Here is a 21,598-nt window from a genome sequence, read left to right as displayed (position 1 = left end):
TGAAGGAGTGTCGCACTGTCGGAGGGTCAGTATTGAGGGAGTAACGCAGTATTGGAGGATCAGTACTCAGGGTGTGCTGCAGCATTGATGATTTTTCTCAGGAATGCTAGGTCATTGATACTGTATTAATTAAACTGTGCTCTGTAATCTGATAGGAACCATCTAAGTTCCTCAATACACTCAATCACCTGAATCTAAAATGAACCTGTAGCTCATTTAATACTATATGAAAGGAAAGTTTCTTTCTGACACTGTGTGCTTTGATGACTAGTAAATCAGTACAATGTAATCGATTCCTCTGTCTGTCAGCACTCTGATATTAATTGGCAATGGGAGCTGATAGACACACTAACTCACATAATAAAAAGCCTCCAGGAAGCTGCTTGTACCAGTCCTGAAGGCAGGCTCCATCTGAGATATTGCCTCTTGCTGTTGGCCTGGCATTTCAGCATGCTGCCCAGGTAAGAATGGGCACTCGGTAACTTTGGGTCCAGTCTGTCCCTATCCCATTCAAAACGATACTGGGGAAAGAATCTCATGGGACCTTTTTTGTGAGAATGAATCTGGATCTGGTAGATTATAATCAAAAATCTGCAGGTAAATTGGAACTAAACTTAGAAGGTGTGGCACAGTGATTAGCACTGCTGCCTCACAGCACCAGGGACCCAGCTTCAATTCCAGCCTCGGGCAATAGTCTGGATTTTGCACATTCTCCCCATTTCTCCAGTTGCCCACTATCCAGAGGTGTGCAGGTTAGGTATGTGCATTGGCCATGCTAAATTGTCTGTAGTGTCAGGGTTATGTCGGCTAAATAGTTTAGCCATAGGCAATGTAGGAGATAGGGTAAGGGGTGGGTGTGGATGTGATGCTCTTCAGAGGGTTGATATGGACTCAGTGGGTCAAATGGCCTGCTTCCACAGTCTAGGGATTCTATAAAAAAAAGGGGTGCGTTTAAAGAGAGACGAGGGAAATCCTGTGAAGGTGTGTTTACATAATGGGCAAAACTCGTGCAAACTAAATTCGCAGATAATCATGCTTTGGAGATCCCGGTGTTGGACAGGGGTGTACAAAGATAAAAATCACACAACACCAGGTTATAGTCCAACAGGTTTAATTGAAGCACTTGCTTTCAGAGAGCTACCCCTTTGTCATGTGATCCTTCAACCACCTGATGAAGGAGCAGCACTCCGAAAGCTAGTGCTTCCAAATAAACCTGTTGGACCATAACCTGGTGTTGTGTGATTTTAAACTTAGCAGATAATGGCAGAGATAAAGATTACAATGAAGCTGAAAACTATAGGCATGAGAATGCTGTCAAGTGAGAATCAGGCTGAATATTGAAAGTTTGGAGGGGAAGTGAAAATAATTAATTGAATAATGAATAAAACTGAGGATCTTGATGAATTTAAGGGTAAGAATTATAAAGGAACTGGCCATGATTTTTTCATCTTCCTTACACTCAGGAGCAGTGTCAGAGCAGTGTTACCATTTTGTTGAAAAGTGGGTGTCAAGATAAGGCCAGCAGCCAATTGGTCTAACCTGGACCTTCTGCAAAGGTCGATCCCAGATTAACAGTCACTTGGACAAGTGAGAATCAATCCTGGAAATTGAGCTTGGATTTGTTAAGGGAAACTCATGTGTATGTAGAGTTTTTTGAGGAGGTAACAGAGAGGGTTTGATGAGGGTAATGCAGTTGATGGGGTTTCCAAAAAAGCATTTAATACAGTATCAAAACAAATGCCTTGCCAGCAAAGTCAGAAATCATGGGATAATGGGGATAGAGGTGACATGGATTAGCTGACAGACTGGGAACAAGAACAATAGATATTTGTCCCATTGAGGGAGATTTCTCATAGAATTCTCAGGAGTCATGGTAGGGATCATACATTATTTTTTATTCATTCATGGGATGTGAGTGTCACTGGCCAGGCCAGCATTTATTACCCATCCCTAATTACCCAGAGGGCAGTTAAACATCAACCACATTGCTGTGGGTCTGGAGTCATGTGTAAGCTAGACCAGGTGGGGATGGCTGTTTCCTTCCCTAAAGGACACTAATGAACCTGATGGGTTTTTCCAACAATCAATTCATCATGAGACTCAATTCTAGATTTTTATTTAATTCAAATTCTATCATCTGCTGCAGTGGGATTCGAAAGCGGGTCCCCAGAATGTTACCTGGGTCTCTAGATTCACAGGGCCATCACCTCCCCTATAATTCTGAAATATTCACAAAGTATTAATAACTTAGACCACAGGATACAGGGAATAGTCTCGAAATTGGTGATGGTCCAAAACCTGACATAGCTTTAAATTAAGGGGTGGTAGGTATAGGACAGATGTTAGGGGTAGGTTCTTTACTCAGCGAGTCGTCAGTTCATGGAATGCCCTGCCAGTAGCAGTGGTGGACTCTCCCTCTTTATGGGCATTTAAGCGGGCATTGGATAGGCATATGGAGGATAGTGGGCTAGTGTAGGTTAGGTGGGCTTGGATCGGCGCAACATCGAGGGCCATAGGGCCTGTACTGCGCTGTATTCTTCTAGGTTCTATGTTCTGACACAGTCATGAGGGACTTTGGTGAATGTGGAGAGAGAAACTGGGGTGATTTTCGTTGGGGGCTGCAGTGGGAGTAATTGTGTTCCTCTTTCAAAGAGCTGACACAGAAACAGTGCACTGAATTTATTCTGTCCTGTAAGATCCTGGAAAGGAAGAGAAAGTTGCCCAGAAGACCACAGGCTCAGTAAAGAGAGAGAGAGAGAGAGGAGTGAAGGTGAGTTTTACCTGAGTGAGGGTCACTGTGCTTCTGGTGGAGAAGACAGGGCCGTACATGGTGACCTCAGCTGGTACAGGAAATGGACCCATGCTCTTGGCATCAGTCTGCATCAAAACAAAGAGAAAGTGAGGACTGCAAAGGCTGGAGATCAGAGTCCAAGAGTGTGGTGCTGGAAAAGCATAGCAGGTCAGGCAGTATCCAGGGAGCAGGTGAGTCGACATTTTGAGCAGAAGCCCTTCATCAGGATTCCTGATGAGGAGCTTATGCCTGAAACTTTGACTCTCCTGCTGCTCTGATGCTGCCTGACCTGCTGTACTTTTCCAGCATCATACTCTTCGACTCTGCATCAAACCAAGCCCATGCAGCTAACGGATACCCGCTAGACCCCCAGTCCCTGGCATTAGGGAGAGAGAATGAACCTTGTAAAGTGCTGGCCTGCTAATAATCAGTGTTGTTTTCTAGGTCCATCCTCTGCTGTGTTCTGCTGGTTTTACTGGGATGCTGGCTGACTGCTGCTGGAAGAGGTAACAGATTGACCCCCGGCCGGTGAAAGAGGAGCTGTGATGAAATCCTCCATCTGTATCCTAGCCTTTGTACTCTGCAAGTTATTAATCTGTCAATGGCAACATTCAGCAAGCACAGGGTTCCAAGATTTACTGGGTGTCGCTATTGAATTCTGTTTCAGTTGTACGGACAGGCCCTGATGCAAGGCTTTTAATAGATGACCCAGGAAAGTTAAAGAGTTACTGAAGAAGAATTTAAAGATGGCAGGCAGAGGGTCTGGAAATGAGTGAGAATGGGAGATAGGAAAAGAGGTGGACTCTATATGAGGCTGTACTGCTGAATAGAGTTTAGATCAGAGTGGTGCTGGAAAAGCACAGCAGATCAGGCAGCATCCGAGGAGCAAGAGAATCGACGTTTCGGGCAAAAGCCCTTCATCGGATTCCTGATGAAGGGCTTTTGCCCGAAACGTTGATTTTCCTGCTCCTCGGATGCTGCCTGACCTGCTGTACTTTTCCAGCACCACTCTGATCTAAACTCTGATTTCCAGCATCTGCAGTCCTCACTTTTGCCCTGTACTGCTGAATAGGCCAGTGACCTGCACCGAGTCTGGGGAATCAGCAGTCAAGAGCAACTAGATGGCATATAAACCTCAGGAAGAAGTTCTAGGAACAAGGAGGTAGCTCAAGATAGGTTCTGGGAGCTGCAAGGGATTAGAAGAAGCTGTGCGCTAATAAATAGTTCAGTGCAGCTCTCTGCAACCCACAACCAGCAGTTATTTTCTGCAACTGTGTTAGATTAGAGCTGAAAAAAACAATTCAGGGATGGCTGTAGCTTGGTGAAGCGAGCTGTGTGCTGGCACTGGAGTGTTGCTTTGGAGGACAGGGTTACGTAAACCTCGCACCACCCAGGACAGGAACAGATGCCGAAGAAATCCATGAGTGGCTCTTCAGGGTTTCAAGGTCAGATTGGCTGAAGTGCAGAAGAGTAATCTCTTGTGAAGTTGAATGGGATTTGAGACCAATCATGTCATTAACATCTGAGGGGAGTTGCAGAGAAAGCCCCTTGATCATAGCTGCTATTGGGTGATCGATCATAATCTGCTACCATTAACGACCAGATAGATGATAATTTCTATAGCATCCCCACAGAGTGGAAACAACTAGGTAAAAACAATGACTGCAGATGCTGGAAACCAGATTCTGGATTAGAGTGATGCTGGAAAAGCACAGCAGTTCAGGCAGCATCCTTTTCCAGCACCACTCTAATCCACAGAGTGGAAACAGGCCATTGGCCCAACAAGTCCATACTGACTCTCCAAAGAATATCCCTCTTAGACCCATTCCCCTACCCTATTACTCTACATTTCCCATGACGAACACACACATCACTGAACACAATGGGCAACTTAGCACGGCTAATTCACCTAACCTGTACATCTTTGGACTGTGGGAGGAAACCAGAGCATCCGGAGGAAATCTACGCAGACACGGGGAGAATATGCAAACCCTACACAGACAGTCGCCCGAGACTGGAATTGAACCTGGGTCCCTGGTGCTGTGAGGCAGCAGTGCTAGCCACGATGGAGGCATCGAATTGAAATATAGAAATGTCAAAACTAGAAGCAGGAGGAGGCCATTCAGCCTTTCTGAGCCTGCTCTACCATTCAATACAGTCAAGGCTGATCATCCAACTCAGTTCCCTGTTCCTACTTTCTCCCCATGCCCTTTGGTCCTTTTAGCCTGAGGACATTTAAGAGGCATCTGGATGGGTATATGAATGGGAAGGGATATGGACCAAATGCTGGCAAATGGATTAGATTAATTTAGAATATCTGGTTGGCATGGATGAGTTGGGCTGAAGGGTCTGTTTCTGTGCTGTACATCTCTGTGACTAACTTTATGAAGTTTAATGCTGAAAAGTATGAGGTAATTCACTTTGGAAGGAGTAACAGAAATACAAAATACTGGGCTAATGGTAAGATTCTTGGTAGTGTCGATGAGCAGAGAGATCTCGGTGTCCATGTACATAGATCCCTGAAAGTTGCCACCCAGGTTGATAGGGTTGTTAAGAAGGCATATGATGTGTTGGCTTTTATTGATAGAGGGATTGAGTTTCGGAGCCATGAGGTCACATTGCAGCTGTACAAAACTCTGGTGTGGCCACACTTGGAGTATTGCGTACAGTTCTGGTCACCACATTATAGGAAGGATGTGGAAGTGTTGGAAAGGGTTCAGAGGAGATTTACTAGGATGTTGCCTGGTATGAAGGGAAGGTCTTACGAGGAAAGGCTGAGGGACCTGAGGCTGTTTTCATTGGAGAGAAGAAGGTTGAGAGGTGACTTAATTGAGACGTACAAGATAATCAGAGAGTTAGATAGGGTGGACAGGGAGAGCCTTTTTTTTTAGATGATGATGGCTAGCATGAGGGAACATTGCTTTAAATTGAGGGGTGACAGATATGGGACCGATGTCAGAGGTAGTTTCTTTACTCAGAGAGTAGTAGGGGTGTGGAATGCACTGCTTGCAACAGTAGTAGACTCGCCAACTTTAAGGGCATTTAAATGGTCATTGGATAGGCATATGGATGGTAATGGAGTAGTGTAGGATAGATAGGCTTCAGATTGGTTTTACAGGTCGGCGCAACATCGAGGGCTGAAGGGCCTGTACTGTGCTGTAATGTTCTATGTTCTATATTTAACTCCTCTTTGAAAACATTCAACGTCTTGGTGTCAAACACCTTCTGTGTTTGAGAATTCCCCAGACTCCCCACTCTCTGGGTGAAGACATTTCTCCCCGTCTCAGTCCGAAATGACCTTACCCCAAATTATTCTGGACTGCCCAGTCATCAGGAATATCCTTCATGTGTTTATGCTGTCTAGTGAGATTCCACACCCCACCCCCTACATTCTTCTGTATTCCAGTGACAGGCAATAAATACTGGCCAGCCAGCAACACCCACATCCCACAAATAAATAAGTCCTATTCCTAAGTCTGTACACAAGTTGTACATGTATAATAGGTTATATCACTGATGGTCCATTGTGTAGCAAATTTCATTGTTGTTTGTTTAAAATCCATTGAATCTTGTGACTTTATTTTCTTCGGAAGTCCTTGGGATCACCCACACTTCTGCTCGAGAAGTAAAACATACCGGTCCCTCCCTAAGCAGATTGTGACATGAAGTTAGTCGTCTGCTCCAGGTTCACAATAGAACCCAAACCACAGTACTGCTCTCTCTCTCTCTCCCTCTCTCTCTGATTCACTCTCTCTCTCTGTCTCACACCCTCTCGCCTTCTCTCTTTCATTCATGCACTGTCTTTCACTCTCTCTTTGAATGTCACAGAATGAAACAACACAGACGAGGCCTTTTGGCCCATTGAGTCTGCACCAAGCTAGTCCCTGATAGGTTTAGGTTGAGGATTCATTGTAAAGTTAGGAGTCTTGCCTTGCAGCCTCTCTTCCTGCCCCCACACCATTCCTCCCGCCCCACCCTGTCCCCCAATCAGGAGGGAACTGTGGCAGGAAAAAAGGCAACATGAATCCACAACAAGTTCACACAGTAAACCTCCCCCGCCCCACCCATCTCTAACCTCAGCATGGAGGGGGAGGGTGAGGAGGTGCTGAATGGGGTTGTGAGAGGACGGAGCTGAATGGGGGCATGATGGGAGGGGATCTATTGTGGGAGGTGTCACTCAAAAACTTTAATGTCTTCTTTCCACCTTCACAGGGAAGCCACATTCCAAAAAATCCTCAGACTCGTTGGGAAGTGAGTAATCCTGTTTGACTCATTCTAGTTTCTGCTGTGTTTTGGGCTTGTGCAGATGAAGCATTTGCTTCCGGGGTGGAGGGGGCAATTGGGTTGTTGGGGGATGGGGTGCAGTGTGGTTGGAGCAGCCGAAAGGTTCTATAACAATCTTACTGAGCAGCTATATGGGTAGAGGGGCGTGGGAAGGAAGATCAAGTCACATGCTGTCTCCTTCTGATTCCAGGTCATTCCAGACTGGTGAGAACTCTCGTGGGCTGTAAGTATGGTCTTTATTCATTCAGGAGACATGGGCATCGCTGGTTGGCCCAGGGCCCAGGGTTTATTACCCGTCCCTAGTTACCCCTTGAAGAAGGTGGTGGCGAGCTATAGGTAGATGCTGGAGAGGCTGGGGTGGTTCTCACTGCAACACAACAGGTTGAGGGAGGATTTGTTAGAGGTGTACAGGACTATGACAGGTTCAGACAATGTAGACAGGGCAAACACTGTTCCTATTAGCTGATGACCAAGGACCAGGGGACCAAGAGAATTAGTCTTTGTCAAGGCAGGAAAGGGGGGAAATGTGAGAAAGGCCTTGTTTAGACAGTGAGTGGCAATGACCTGGAACTCACTGCACAGGAGGGGATTGGAAACAGAGATCAATCATTTCAAATGGAAATTGGATGGGAATTTGAAAGACATTGACCTGCAGGGATTCAGGGATTGAACAGGAGAGAGGGGCTTGACTGGATTCCTGTGAGGGTAGACAGTATAAATCAAGTGGCTTCCTTTTGCTTTGCAGATGGTCTTATGGACAAAGAGTTTGCAACTGACAGGAAGGATAAGGAATTAGTGAATTGTTTACGTGGACGTTGAGGTACAGAGGGATCTGGGGGTCCTGCTTCAGATAAAGTGAGTGCAGGGACAACAGGTGATGAGCAAGGCTAATAGATCATTGCTGTGAATCATATGGGGTATGGAATATCAGAGTAGGAAAAGTCATTGCAGTTGCACAGATCGTTGGCGAGACCATATTTGGTGCACCGTGTCCAGTTATGGTCTCCTTTTAGATGAAAAAGGGCTTGATTGCTTTCAAAGCAGCTCAGAGAAGCTAAAGGTAATCAACTGATTCCTGGAATCAGGGTTGGAGGGTGGAGGTGTTCTTCCATGAGGAAGGTTTGATCACTGGGCCTGCATCTGTTGCTGTTTAGAACCAGTTTTATTTGAGCATAGAAGATGCTCTGAAGAGTTGACAGGGAAGATGTTGAAAGGATGTTTCCCCTTGTGGGGAAGATCAGAATAGGGGACACAATTTAAAAAGCAGAGGTCTCCCGTTTAAGGTGAGATGAGGAGAAATGTTTTCTCTGAGGCTAGTTTACGTTTTGGTTCTCTCTTCCTCAGACAGTGATGGAGGCAGGGTCATTCGGGATTTTTAAGGCCACTATAGAAAAGTTCTTGACCAACAAGGGAGTCAAAGGTTATGGAGGGATGAGGCAGGGAAAATGGACAACAATCAGACCAGCCACAACGTTAATGGATGGCACAGGATACTTGATGGGCCGAAGGGCTGGCTTTGTAGACACTTTATCGGGGTGTTGTTTCTGAGGAGAAGTCACTCAAATTTCTTTTTCTTTCTCCCTCAGCCTCCTCAGCAGATTCCCACTCTCTCGATGAAGGTAGGAGATGACTTTAATTTGGGAAGCGTTCAGTAGAAGAGAATTGCGTGCCGATGATGAAACAGTAATAACTAATTCAGCCAGTCCCTGTTCTGGTTCCATTGGGAGAGGCTGCTCTCCACTTACTAATGTTCCATGGAAAAAGGATTGGATTGGCTTCAGGACCTCACCCACTGGATCAATATTCTCAAACATTCGGAGCCCAGCATTAAGCTGAGGGCCAGGGAACTGGGTTGGGGTGAGAACTTTGCGAAGGTTGAAGAGTGAGGGGCAGTCAGTAACGTTCTCATTTCCTCTCTCCAGCAGATGGTTTCTCCAGCCACTATGACTATGAAGACTTCCTGACAGGTAGGATGTACTTCCTGTTTCTTTGTACATCCACTCCTCTCTAAGGAGAATAACTGAAATTTCTCATCCCTGGAACTATATTTGTAAACGTCTTCTGTACTCTCTCTAATACATTCACATTTTTCCCTATAGTGTGGTGCCCATAACTGTTCTCAATATCCAGCTGAGGTCTGACCTGTGTTCTGTACAAGATCAATATAACCTCCCTGCTCTTGTACTCTATATAAACAAGCAGGAAGCTGGAAGAACACAGCAAGCCAGATAGCATCAGGAGGTGGAGACATTAGGTACTCTATGTCCCTGTTAATGAAACAAGAATAGAAATTGCTAGATAAACTCAGCAAATCTGTCAGCATCTGTGGAGAGAAAACAGAGTTAATGTTTCGGGTCTGGTGACCCTTCTTCAGAACTGATGATAGCTAGGAAAAGGTTATTACTTTTATAGAAGAAAGGGTGGTGGGAGGGGAGGGACTAAACAATAGGTGGAGATAGAGCCCAAAGAGAGAGAAACACAGTTGGACAAAGGTCAGCCTAGGAGAATGACTGGCTGCTACTGAGACCTGTTCGAGGCTGACAATGGGTTGTGTGTGGCAGCAGCTCGTGTGATGGCAAGACCTGGTGCGTGGGGGAGGGGGAAAGACATAGGGAAAGCTGCTCATGCCTGAAAACTGTTGAACTTGACACTGAATTAATTACTTATTAATGAAACCTGGAATACTGTACACTGTAAGGGGACTCAAAGACTTAGTGGTATTATCGCCGGACTCTTAACCCAGAGACTCAGGTTATGTTCTGTGGACCTGGGTTCGAATCCCACCAGGGCAGATGGTAGAACGTAATAAAAATCTGGAATCAAGAATCTGTGATGACCAGCAAACCATTGTTGATTCTCAGATCTCTTCTAAGACTTGGAACTACAATGTTGTGGCCATAACGGAGACATGGATTTCACTGGGGCAGGAATGGTTGCTGTATGTTCCAGAGTTTAGATATTTCAAAAAGAATAAGAGGCAGGGGAGAGGTGTAAAAGAGGAGGGGAGTAGCATTGTTAATTACAGAGTGCATCACAGCTGCAGAAAAGGAGGTTGTAGAGGAGGGTTTGTCCACTGTGTCAGTATGGGTGGAAGTCAGTAACAGGAAAGGAGCAGTTACTTTATTGGGTGTTTTCTAATAGACCCCCAATAACAGCAGAGAGATGGAAGAATAGATTGGATAGCAGATCTTGGAAAGGTGCAGATGTAACAGAGTTGTTGTTATGGGTGACTTCAACTTCCCCGATACTGATTGGAACTTTCTTAGTGCAGATGGTATGAATGGAGCCGCTTTTGTCAGGTGTGTCCAGGAGGAATTCCTGATTTAGTATGTAGATAGGTCGACTAGGGAGAGGCCATATTGGAATTGGTGCTAGGCAACGAGCCAGGCCAGGTGTCAGGTCTCTCAGTAGTAGAGCATTTCGGTGACAGTGACCACAACTGCCTCACCAGGGAGAGGGATATGACTGACACTTCAAACACTTGACCAGCTTCATTCCCAAGCACTGTCCTTTCCCGAGCAGGACTATTTACATATTGGCACAGAAAGATCTCCTGGACCCACTTTAAAAATTTCACCCAGTCTAATCCTTTCACTTTAAGGTGATCCCAGTTAATGTTAGCAAAGTTGAAATCCCCTATGACCATAACCCTCTTCCCCTCACAGACCTCCCTGTGATTTGCCAACATGTCTGCACCTCTACCTCCCTCTGCCTGTTGAGAGTCATAGAGTCATAGAGGTATACAGCATGGAAACAGACCCTTCGGTCCAACCTGTCCACACCAACCAGATATCCCAATCCAATCTAGTCCCATCTGTCAGCACCTGGTCCATATCCCTCCAAACCCTTCCTATTCATATACCCATCCAGATGCCTTTTAAATGTTACAATTGTACCAGCCTCCACCACATCCTCTGGCAGCTCATTCCATACACGTACCACCCTCTGTGTGAAAAAGTTGCCCCTTAGGTCTCTTTTATATCTTTCCCCTCTCATCCTAAACCTATACACTCTAGTTCTGGACTCTCTGATCCCAGGGAAAAGACTTTGTCTATTTATCCTATCCATGCCCCTCATAATTTTGTAAATCTCTATAAGGTCACCCCTCAACCTCTGACGCTCCAGGGAAAACGCTTTCCCTATAGCTCAAATCCTCCAACCCTGGCAACATCCTTGTAAATCTTTTCTGAACTCTGTCAAGTTTCACAACATCTTTCCGATAGGAAGGAGGCCAGAATTGCACACAATATTCCAACAGTAGCCTAACCAAAGCACTGTACAGCAGCAACATGACCTCCCAACTCCTGTACTCAATACTCTGACCAATAAAGGAAAGCATACCAAACGCATTCTTCACTATCCTATCTACCTACGACTCCACTTTCAAGGAGCTATGAATCTGCACTCCAAGGTCTCTTTGTTCAGCAACACTCCCTAGGACCTTACTATTAAGTGTATAAGTCCTGCTAAGATTTGCTTTCCCAAAATGCAGCACCTCACATTTATCTGAATTAAACTCCATCTGCCACTTATCAGCCCATTGGCCCATCTGTTCCAGATCCTGTTGTAATCAGAGGTAACCCTCTTTGCTGTCCACTACACCTCCAATTTTGGTGTCATCTGCAAACTTACTAACTGTACCTCTTATGCTCGCATCCAAATCATTTATGTAAATGATAAAAAGTAGAGGACCCAGCACCGATCCTTGTGGCACTCCACTCATCACAGGCCTCCATTCTGAAAAACAACCCTCCACCACCACCCTCTGTCTTCTACCTTTGAGCCAGTTCTGTATCCACATGGCTCGTCCTCCCTTTATTCTGAGAGATCTAACCTTGCTAATCAATCTCCCATGGGGAACCTTGTCGAACACCTTACTGAAGTCCATATAGATCACATCTACTGCTCTGCCCTCATCAATCTTCTTTGTTACTTCTTCAAAAAACTCAATCAAGTTTGTGAGACATGATTTCCCACACACAAAGCCATGTTGACTATCCCTAATCAGTCCTTGCCTTTCCAAATACATGTACATCCTGTCCCTCAGGATTCCCTCCAACAACTTGCCCACCACTGAGGTCAGGCTCACCGGTCTATAGTTCCCTGGCTTGTTCTCACCACCCTTCTTAAACAGTGGCACCACGTTTGCCAACCTCCAGTCTTCTGTCACCTCACCTGTGACTATTGATGATACAAATATCTCAGCAAGATTCCCAGCAATCACTTCTCTAGCTTCCTACAGAGTTCTCGGGTACACCTGATCTGGTCCTGGGGATTTATCCACCTTTAACCGTTTCAAGACATCCAGCACTTCCTCCTCTGTAATCTGGACATTTTGCAAGATGTCACCATCTATTTCCCTACAGTCTATATCTTCCACATCCTTTTCCACAGTAAATACTGATGCAAAATATTCATTTCGTATCTCCCCCATTTTCTGTGACTCCACACAAAGGCCACCTTGCTGATCTTTGAGGGGCCCTATTCTCTCCCTAGTTACCCTTTTGTCCTTAATATATTTGTAAAACCCCTTTGGATTCTCCTTAATTCTATTTGCCAATGTTATCTCATGTCCCCTTTTTGCCCTTCTGATTTCCCTCTTAAGTATACTCCTACTGCCTTTATACTCTTCTAAGGATTCACTCGATCTATCCTGCCTATACCTAACATATGCTTCCGTCTTTTTCTTAACAAAACCATCAATTTCTTTAGTCATCCAGCATTCCCTATACCTACCAGCCTTCCCTTTCACCCAGACAGGAATATACATTCTCTGGATTCTTGTTATCTCATTTCTGAGAGGCCTGTAGTATAATCGCAGCAAAGTAAACATTGCACCGTTTTTAGTTCTGAGCTCTGCCCAGGTGTCCTCATTTGAAGACCCTAGGTGGACACCCTCCCTTATCCCTACAGTAATGGTCTCCTTTATCCATCTCACTTACATTCCCCCTCCATCGCACCGGAAACATTTATACTGGGAATGTTGAGCTGACAGTCCAGGTCTCCTTGGCTAGAGAGTTTTAATTATGAAGAGAGATTGGATAGACTGGGCTTTCCTTAGAGGAGACTAAGAGGAGTCATGTTTTGAGATGTAGAAATTTATGAGAGACATAGCATAGGTGGGAAGATACTCAACTATTTCAGTGACTAGGGACATAGATTGATGTTTACCAGGAAGTTTGGAAGGGCTGAGAGGTAAAATCTATCTTCTAAAGGGTGGTGGGAATCTGGAGCCTCATGCTTCGAAGGGTAGAGAGAGAAACTCTCATTTAAATGTGCACTTGCAGTGCCAAAACATAAAAGGCTATGAGCCAGGTAGTGGGAAGTGAGGTTAGAGTAGTTAGGTGGTGGTTTTTGGCAGGTGCAGATTCAATGGAAGAAGGGCCTTCCCCTGTGCTGTAGATCTCTGACTTCAACCATGTCTCAGTGAGTGCAACAATATCATCCCATTCCATCCCCTGAGTAGTCAGGCTCCTTGCATTAAAATAGAAACCATTTAGATTTCTCGACCTCCCATGTGCCCTCCTCCTACCGAGGTCTTCTCCATCTGTTGGACCATCCTGATATTTCTTTCCCTCTCCCACTGAGCTCAATCCGTCCCCTCTCTTGACTGTGACCATTCCCATAAACTCCACATCAATCCCAGATTGAGACCATGCCCTGTCATCCTCCTGAGGGATTGATGGGGGTTGGTGGTGAGGTTGGGGTTGGTCTGGGGGGTGGTGGTGATGATGGGTTATGAGGAGGGGGAAGGGTTGGTGAGGGCATGGTGGGTGGGGAAGGCTGGCAGGGGCTGGTGGAGTTGCGGGGGGAATGTTAAGGCAAGGGTGATGTGGCTGAGGCGGGGGCTGTAAAACACATGTTGGCCCAAGAGGGGAAAGTGGGAGTCTAAAGGGCGCGGGTACAGGTTGTGGGATTTTATAACTCATCCCACTCTCATGTTGACTTTCAGATGCCAGGAGACACGTCCGATCTGCACGTTCTGACGAAGGCTGTGAGTAAATGGCGAGCGGGCCCAGGACTGGATATGATGACATGGTGGAATGGTGTCTCCCCAAGAGTCCTGCACTAACTACTGGGAGCAGGCACTCTCCACCTGGGCAGGCAGGGGGGAGGGAATGTCCCTCAGACCCTGGTCTCTGTCCTGATCTGAGTTTCCATAAACTGGGCTCCCCCTTCTACCCCGTGCCTGACAAGGGGGGTGGGAGGAGGTGTTCAGCTCAGCTGTGATGCCTCCTGTAGCCCACCAACCTCACACACATTACTCATCATTAGAGCTAGCACATAAATGATGGGGATTGGGTGAGAAACTGAGTGGGGATAGGGCTGGAACTGCAAGGGGAGGGGACAGACATGGTGGGGAGTGGCCTAACATGGTTTAAGGGACTGATACTCGGGTATTTGTCATCAGGACAGGCTGCCAGAGACCCAGGGACAGACACAGACTAATCTTTCTCTCTCTTTCTCTCTCCCCAGCCCATGTACTGAGTGTGGAACATCATGACCCAGATCCCGGTAAGCTTGGTTTTATTATTGCGGAGGGGAAATGTGGGATGGATTCCCACAGAGAGCTCGGATGAGGTTCCATAGCTCTGGCTCTGAACAGTCAGTGGGCAGCCTGGTCCATCTTACACCATAAGCACTCTGGTTCAGCTTCATAATAATCCCCAACTCCTTCTCCAGCAAGGTATCCTGAGACCCAGGTAATGCTCTGGGGACTTGAATTCAAATCCCAGAAAGGCAGATGGTGGAACTTGAATTCACTAATAATAAAAAAAACCCGGAATCTGAATGTCTAATGATGACCATGAATCCATTGTCAATTGTTGGGAAAATCCCCATCTGGGTCACTGATGTTCCTCAGGGAAGGAATCTGCCATCCTTACCTGGTCTGGCCTACATGTGACTCCAGACCCACAGCAATGTGATTAACTCTTATCTGTCCTCTGGGCAATTAGGGATGGCGAATAAATGCTGGTCTAGCCAGCAACACCCATATCAGTTAGTGACACTCACACAAGGTCCTCACCTGTTGTGCAAGTTTGTGTGTTTGACAAACTTACTGGAGTTTTGGAAATTGTAATTATTGAGATGGATAAGGTGCATGCGCTGGATGTTGTGAATTTGGGTTTTCAAAAAAGCTTTGATCAGATACTGGGTGATGTTATAAAACATGAGGGGCATCTCATAGAAACCCGTCAAATATGAACAGGTTGAGAAATCAAACTGAAAAAACAATGTGCAAATCCCCAGTTTCCCTGTCTCTTGGATTCAGGTTGAGCAGAAGCACAGGCTGGATTTCTATATTTAACAGGAATTACTGTTTATTGCAAATAAATATAGCTACAGGTAAACAATTTCAAAACAGTGACATATTTGTTAAAAATGTAATCCCCTTGTAAACTCCTCCTCCACAACCACACAAAATAAAGGGGTATCACAGGCAGAAGGAGAGACTGGGAAGACATTTCAATGGGTCCTGTCCACAGGGTTTACTGAATTGAACCTTTTAGGTTTTGAGGAATACCGCTCCCATGATTGTCTTTCTCCAGGAATTTTCATTTGATGCAGAAGGCGCAGAGTGCCTGATTCATAATTTATAAAGTCTCTGACTTACTGGGTAAAAGCCACAGCTTCAGCACCTGATAAGGGCTAACTGATAAGGGCTTTCTTCAGGCTCAAAGTGTTTTTTACTGCAAACAAAAGGACAGCACCTGCCTTTCTGGAGGTCTGAAGGCTTCTCCCCATATTGTTCACACCCACAAGCTGTTCAGCTGTCTGGCAGCCAATCACATCATTGTTGTCAGGGAGAAGGCCTTTGTCATTGACAACTGGTCACTGTGCCACAGACCAATCAGCTACTGGTTACTGGCCGAGTCTCCTGACTCCAGCTCGTCAGCAATTAAATCCTCCCCACTGCCTGAACAAGCAGCTGTGTAAGAAGCACTTACAATGAGGGAGCTGCTTTTAAAATGTACAGCAAACCTTTCCACAATCCTTGGTATTTTAGAACATAGAATATAGAAGAGTACAGCACAGTACAGGCCCTTCAGCCCACAATGTTGTGCTGAACATTTATCTTAATCTAACATCAACCTAACCTACACACCCCTCAATTTACTGCCATCCATGTGCTTGTCCAGCAGTTGCTTAAATGTCCCTAATGTCCCTGACTCTACCACCACCGCTGGCAGTGCATTCCACACACCCACCACGCTCTGAGTAAAGAACCTACCTCTGACATCTCTATTTCTTCCTCCAATCACCTTCAAATTATGACCCCTCGTGACAGCCATTTCTGCCCTGGGGAAAAGTCTCTGGCTATCTACTCTCTCTATGCCTCCCATTACCTTGTACACCCCTATCAAGTCACCTCTCTTCCTTCTGCCATCCAGTGTGGAAAGCCCACGTTCACTCAACCTCTCTTCATAAGACAAGCCCTCCAATCCAGACAGCATCCTGGTAAATCTCCTCTGCACCCTCTCTAAAGCATCTACATCCTTCCTATAATGAGGTGACCAGAACTGGACCGAATATTCCAAGTGTGGTCTAACCAGGGCTTTATAGAGCTGCAGCAAAACCTTGTGGCTCTGTTAAAGTATCAATTCGGGACGGCTCAGGGAATCACTGAGGGACTCTACCTGTACCCTCTCTTGGTTCATCCCATAGATCGTACTCTGTGGCAGTCTGGAATTTAAAACTCTTAGACAGTTTCGTTTAAATTATTACCTATATTTACCAATGGCATCAATGTTACAATGCAACATAGATACCTATAAGGCAGGCTTGAGCTTAGGTTTTAAAACCGTTAGCAGAGTAGCTGCCCCAGCTCTTACCCCTAAGAGCTCTCTCAGGCTACACCCTTTATTGCTGCCGTCTTTATAAAGAAATTGGTATTAAAATTTCTAAAACACCATATGTCCTTAATCAGATAAGCAGGAAATAGATTTTGTTCTTCAGGATATTCTCTCCCTCCCAGTATTGGAATTCCTCTTTAATCTATCCTGTCATGCCTCCTCCTTCATTCCTTCCTTCCCTATCTTTCCTTGACATGGAATATTTAACACCCAGCAATGTTTAACACCCTGTCTTTGGGACAGATAACATCTCTTAGAGATGGCCAAGAATAGTTGAATGGCTTCTTTCTGTGCTGTAATTCAGGAATCGGATTGGACAGCCTGGTGACTGGAATTCCAGTCCGCATCCTGGCTTCCTGATCCATCCGACAGAGGCAGAGCAGGGGGCTCTCATGATCCCAAGGGGCTTGCTTTGAAAGAGAACAGATTAAAATGGAAACCCACTCATCCCTCTGGGAAACAACGGAGTAGTGGTCATGTCATTGGACAAATAATCCAGAAAACGCATGGACATCTTCCTGGGAGTAACCAAGGATGGGGAATGGGGAAAGAACCGGGAAAGGGGATGAAGAGACTTTGAAGAGACTTGATGGGCTGACGAGCAGTATTTCTAAGCTGCGAGATTTTACGGGACTAATGTCTGAAATTCCTCTTCTCTTTCTGACTGCTCACAGATGGTGAATGAAGCAGTAACATTTGGAAGAGTAAGTCATTTGTTTTAATTGGGGAATATAAATGAATTGTAAGGCCTTTAACAAGCTTAACAAGGGACAGGAAGTGGAGTCCATCAGACAAAATTGAGGACTGCACATACTGGAGATTGGAGTCAAGATTAGAGTGGCGCTGGAAAAGTATAGCTGGTCAGGCAGCATCTGAGGAGCAGGAAAATCTTTCTTGTTGATGATTCGGGCAAAAGCCCTTCATCAGGAATGAAGGCAGGGAGCTTCCAGGATGGGGAGATAAATGGAAGGGGAATGGGGCTGGGGAGAAGGTAGCCAAGAGTACAATAGGTAGATGGAGGTGGGGATAAAGGTGATAGGTCAGAGGGGAGGGTGGAGTGGATAGATGGGAAGGAAGATTGGCAGGTAGGACAGGTCATGAGGATGGTGCTGAGCTGCACCTCGGATGCTGCCTGACCTGCTGTGCTTTTCCAGCACCACTCTAATCTAGATGAGTGGAGTCTATCAGCAAGGTGTGACAGATTGCTCGAGAGTTCATGTTCTGTTGATTGGAGGAAGATTGAGGGAGCGAGAAGTGTCAAAAAAAAAAGATGCTTCAAGGATTATGGGGGAAAAGGCAAGAACGCGGAACTGAGGATCACTGCATGGTGAAGCAGACTTGATGGGCTGAATGGCCAACTTCAGTTCATATGTCTTATGAGTAAAGAGGAAGCAAGGATCGAAGGACTGAGGAGGGCAGCATGATCGAGGATGTTCGGGAGGCTGGAGGATTAAACATCGAACTGATTGACATGTTTCAGAAAGTGAAGAGCTGATGGAAGTCCTGTCATTCAGTGGAGACTGTCTCCAGCTCTGAGCCAGAAACTGTAGGTTCAAGTCCCAGGCCAGGGATGTATATAACACGGTTCAATAGGTAATGTAGCCCCAGGCCAAGATTGAATAGGTAATGAAGCAAAACAGCGATAACATTGGATCCTCAGACTACAACACACACATGAATGTGCAAAAGTAAGGCCTTGGGTAGTGTCATAGAACAGACAGGCCTAGGGGTCCAGGTAGATGATTCTTTGAAATTTGTCATAGTGCGATTCAGAAGGCATTTAGCATGCTTGCCTTCAGTACTCAGACCTGTCAGTATAGGAGTTGGAATGTCATGTTGAGGTTGTACAGGACATTAGTGAGATCTCTTCTGGAGTACTGTGTCCAGTTCTAGTCACACTGTTAATCGGAAGGATTTTATTAAGTTGAAAGATTTACCAGGATGTTGCTGGGAATAGAGAGTTTGAGTTATAAGGAGAAGCTGAATAGACTGGGACTTTTTTCACTGGAGTGCAGGTGGGTGAGGGGTAACATTATAGAGTTTTATAAAATCATGAGGGGCATAGATAAGGTAACGGCGGGTGTCTTTTCCCTAGGGTGGGTGATTTCAAGACTAGAGGGAACATTTCTAAGGAGACAAGAGAAAGATTTAAGAAACATGAGCGGCAACATTTTTACACAGAGAGTGGTTTGTGTGGAATGAGCTTCCAGAGGAAGTGATGGATGTGGGTATAGTTACAATGTTTAAAAGACATTTGGATAAGAATAAGAATATGAAAGGTTTGGGTGGATATGGCTAAAGGCAAGGTAGTTTAGTTTGGGATTATGGTTGGCATGGACTCATTGGACAAAAGGGTCTGTTTCCATGCTGTATGACTCTCTGACTGCTCTAGAGGGAATGCAATAGTTCACAAGACCTATTTCCAGGTTGGTGGGACTGTCCTATGAAGAGAGTTTGAGCAAACTGCACCTGTAATTGAGAATTTGCAAGAATGAGAGTTTAACACTAAAAAATCCTTAAAGGGAGAGACAGGGTACCCACATTTACATGTTTGGGGCATAATTTAAAACAAGGGGAAAGCTACTTAAGATGTGGATTAATTTTTTCGCTCAGAGGAACATGAATCTTTGGAATGGTATACCCCTGAGGACTGTGTCTATGCGTAGGTTTACAGATAGACAGATGTCTAAATACCAATGACTTTAATGTGTATTTTTAAAAAAATTCATTTGTGGGATGTGGGCAGTGGCTGGGCCAGCATTTATTGTCTGTCCCCAGTTGCACCCCGCCCCCCCACCGAGAAGGTGGGGGTGAGCTGCCTTCTCGAATCGCTGCAGTCCATGTGCTGTGGGTTGACCCACAATACCCTTAGGGAGGGAATTCCAGGATTTTGACCCAGTGATAGTGAAGGAATGGCAATATCTTTCCAAGTCAGGATGGTGAGTGGCTTGGAGGGGAACTTGCAGGTGGTAATGTTCCCGTGTATCTGCTGCCCTTGTCCTTCTAGATGGAAGTGCTCGTGGGTTTGGAAGATGCTGTCTGAGTTTCTGCAGTGCATCTTGTAGATGGTACACACTGCTGTTACTGAGCTTCGATGGTGGATGCTTGTGGATGTGGTGTCAATCAAGCAGGAGGTATTTGAGGCAAAAGGCATTGAAGTGAATGATCGAACATTATTGTATTGAATGGTGGAGTAGACTGAGGAGACTGAATATGTTACTCCTGCTCCTATGTTCTTATAGAATCCTACAATCAGCTATTAAGTCACCTCTCAAGCTTCTGTTTTCTTTAAAAATAGATCTATTTTTGTCAGGGCTGTGGATAATCCCATTCCACTTCCACTCTTGTTGAATAGTCAGTGCTGATTGGCATTTTCTCCAAATCAGAAGTGTAGCAATGGGTACCTGCATGGGTCCTAACTATGCCTGCCTTTTCATAGGATATGTGGAACATTTCTTGTTCCAGGCCTACCCGGGCCCCTTCCCACAACTGCTTTATTAGTACATGCCTACCCTGATTGGTCATCTTCTGTGCAGTAAATTCTCCTGTTTCAGTAAGTGAATCTGGGAGGTCAAAGTGAGCAGAGTATGGATTTGGCTCAGGTCCCACAAATCTGTCTCTTGTTCTTACTTCAGGTGGAAGTGTCTGAGATTACTGCTGTGAATCTGAGACACGTGCTGTCGCTGGGAACTGCTTTCAAAGACTTCAGCCTGCCCAAAGTCTACGCTAATGAGAATCACCATTGAACCAACACCACTTCATCTCTGTACACCATACAACTGCACACACAGGCACACCTCTGTGCAGACAGAAAGGGGAAATAAGCATCGACTGTAATAGAGATAAATACACACCCACCCAAGTCAATGGAGAAAAAGAGGGAATGGGGTGGGGGGGGGGGGGGGGTGGGGGAGGAGGGAGAGAGAGAAAATAGAAAGTAAATGACAGATACATTCACAGTCACATGCACACAGCCTCAAAGGGAAACAGGAACATTAAAACCCAGTGATATCCTCCTGAGCCACTGTCACCTTATCAAAGTAATCTGGAGGGTGTTCTGGCAATAGTAAACACTGTGTCTACACGTGTGTGTGTGTGTGTATAAAGTTACAACACAATAACAGAGACCTTGTAACTGCTGTGATTTGATTTAGCTGAGATTGACTTCTCTATTAGATGCTTTGTAACTTACAAACAATGCTGCTGTCACAACCTTCATGGGAATAATTGCTCGTTAAATAAACTGGAGCATTTCCACCATTTCAACAAAATTGCATTGTTTGAAATTGTAATAACTGTATAGAGTTGTTTCCTGAATACCTTCCATCTGTCAGCCTGTGACATCTGCTTCTCAATAAAAGGTCTATCGTGAATTCAATTGTTGGCTTCCAGGGAACGTGTTTATATTGTTATTACCGCCCATGAAGGCATTCGCCCTCACGAGAACTGTCCACCCCTCCCACACCCCCACTCACTGGGTTAGTGCTCCATTCCACCTCACTGACCCTCATCGGGACAGAATCCCCCCACCTCCCTGCCAATGACCCTCACTGCAACAGTGCCCCCTCCCCCAGTCCCCACTGACTGTCACTGGGAACAATGCCCCCCACCTCCTGGAACCTCACTGACAGTGCCTGGCCTACTTACTGCTTCCAGCACTTTCTTT

The 21,598-nt window shown here is 45.6% G+C and overlaps 1 protein-coding gene across 4 annotated transcripts; it reads left to right on the top strand.

The window, feature by feature from the left end:
- Window positions 1-407: 407 nt before the first annotated feature.
- LOC148150028 (uncharacterized) lies at window positions 408-21,310 on the top strand. Of its 4 annotated transcripts, none has more exons than XM_087986870.1 (10): window positions 408-461; window positions 3,236-3,297; window positions 7,004-7,042; window positions 7,266-7,298; window positions 8,662-8,694; window positions 9,001-9,042; window positions 14,028-14,069; window positions 14,552-14,590; window positions 17,607-17,636; window positions 20,568-21,310. In XM_087986870.1, the coding sequence occupies exons 1-9, from the start codon at window positions 451-453 to the stop codon at window positions 17,615-17,617; spliced, it is 312 nt and encodes a 103-aa protein (XP_087842996.1). In that variant the 5' UTR covers window positions 408-450; the 3' UTR covers window positions 17,618-17,636; window positions 20,568-21,310. The 4 variants fall into 4 exon arrangements, with proteins under 4 accessions (XP_087842996.1, XP_087842994.1, XP_087842995.1 ...); XM_087986868.1 differs by having other exon boundaries at window positions 8,998-9,042; XM_087986869.1 differs by lacking the exon at window positions 17,607-17,636.
- Window positions 21,311-21,598: the final 288 nt, after the last annotated feature.

This window comes from Chiloscyllium plagiosum, unplaced genomic scaffold (genome assembly GCF_037043375.1).
Source record: "Chiloscyllium plagiosum isolate Xiang-an unplaced genomic scaffold, Cpla_swu_hap1 HiC_scaffold_5, whole genome shotgun sequence".
Lineage (NCBI taxonomy): Eukaryota > Metazoa > Chordata > Chondrichthyes > Orectolobiformes > Hemiscylliidae > Chiloscyllium > Chiloscyllium plagiosum.
Note: the sequence above shows the minus strand (reverse complement) of the source record. Positions and strands in the feature narration are given on the sequence as shown.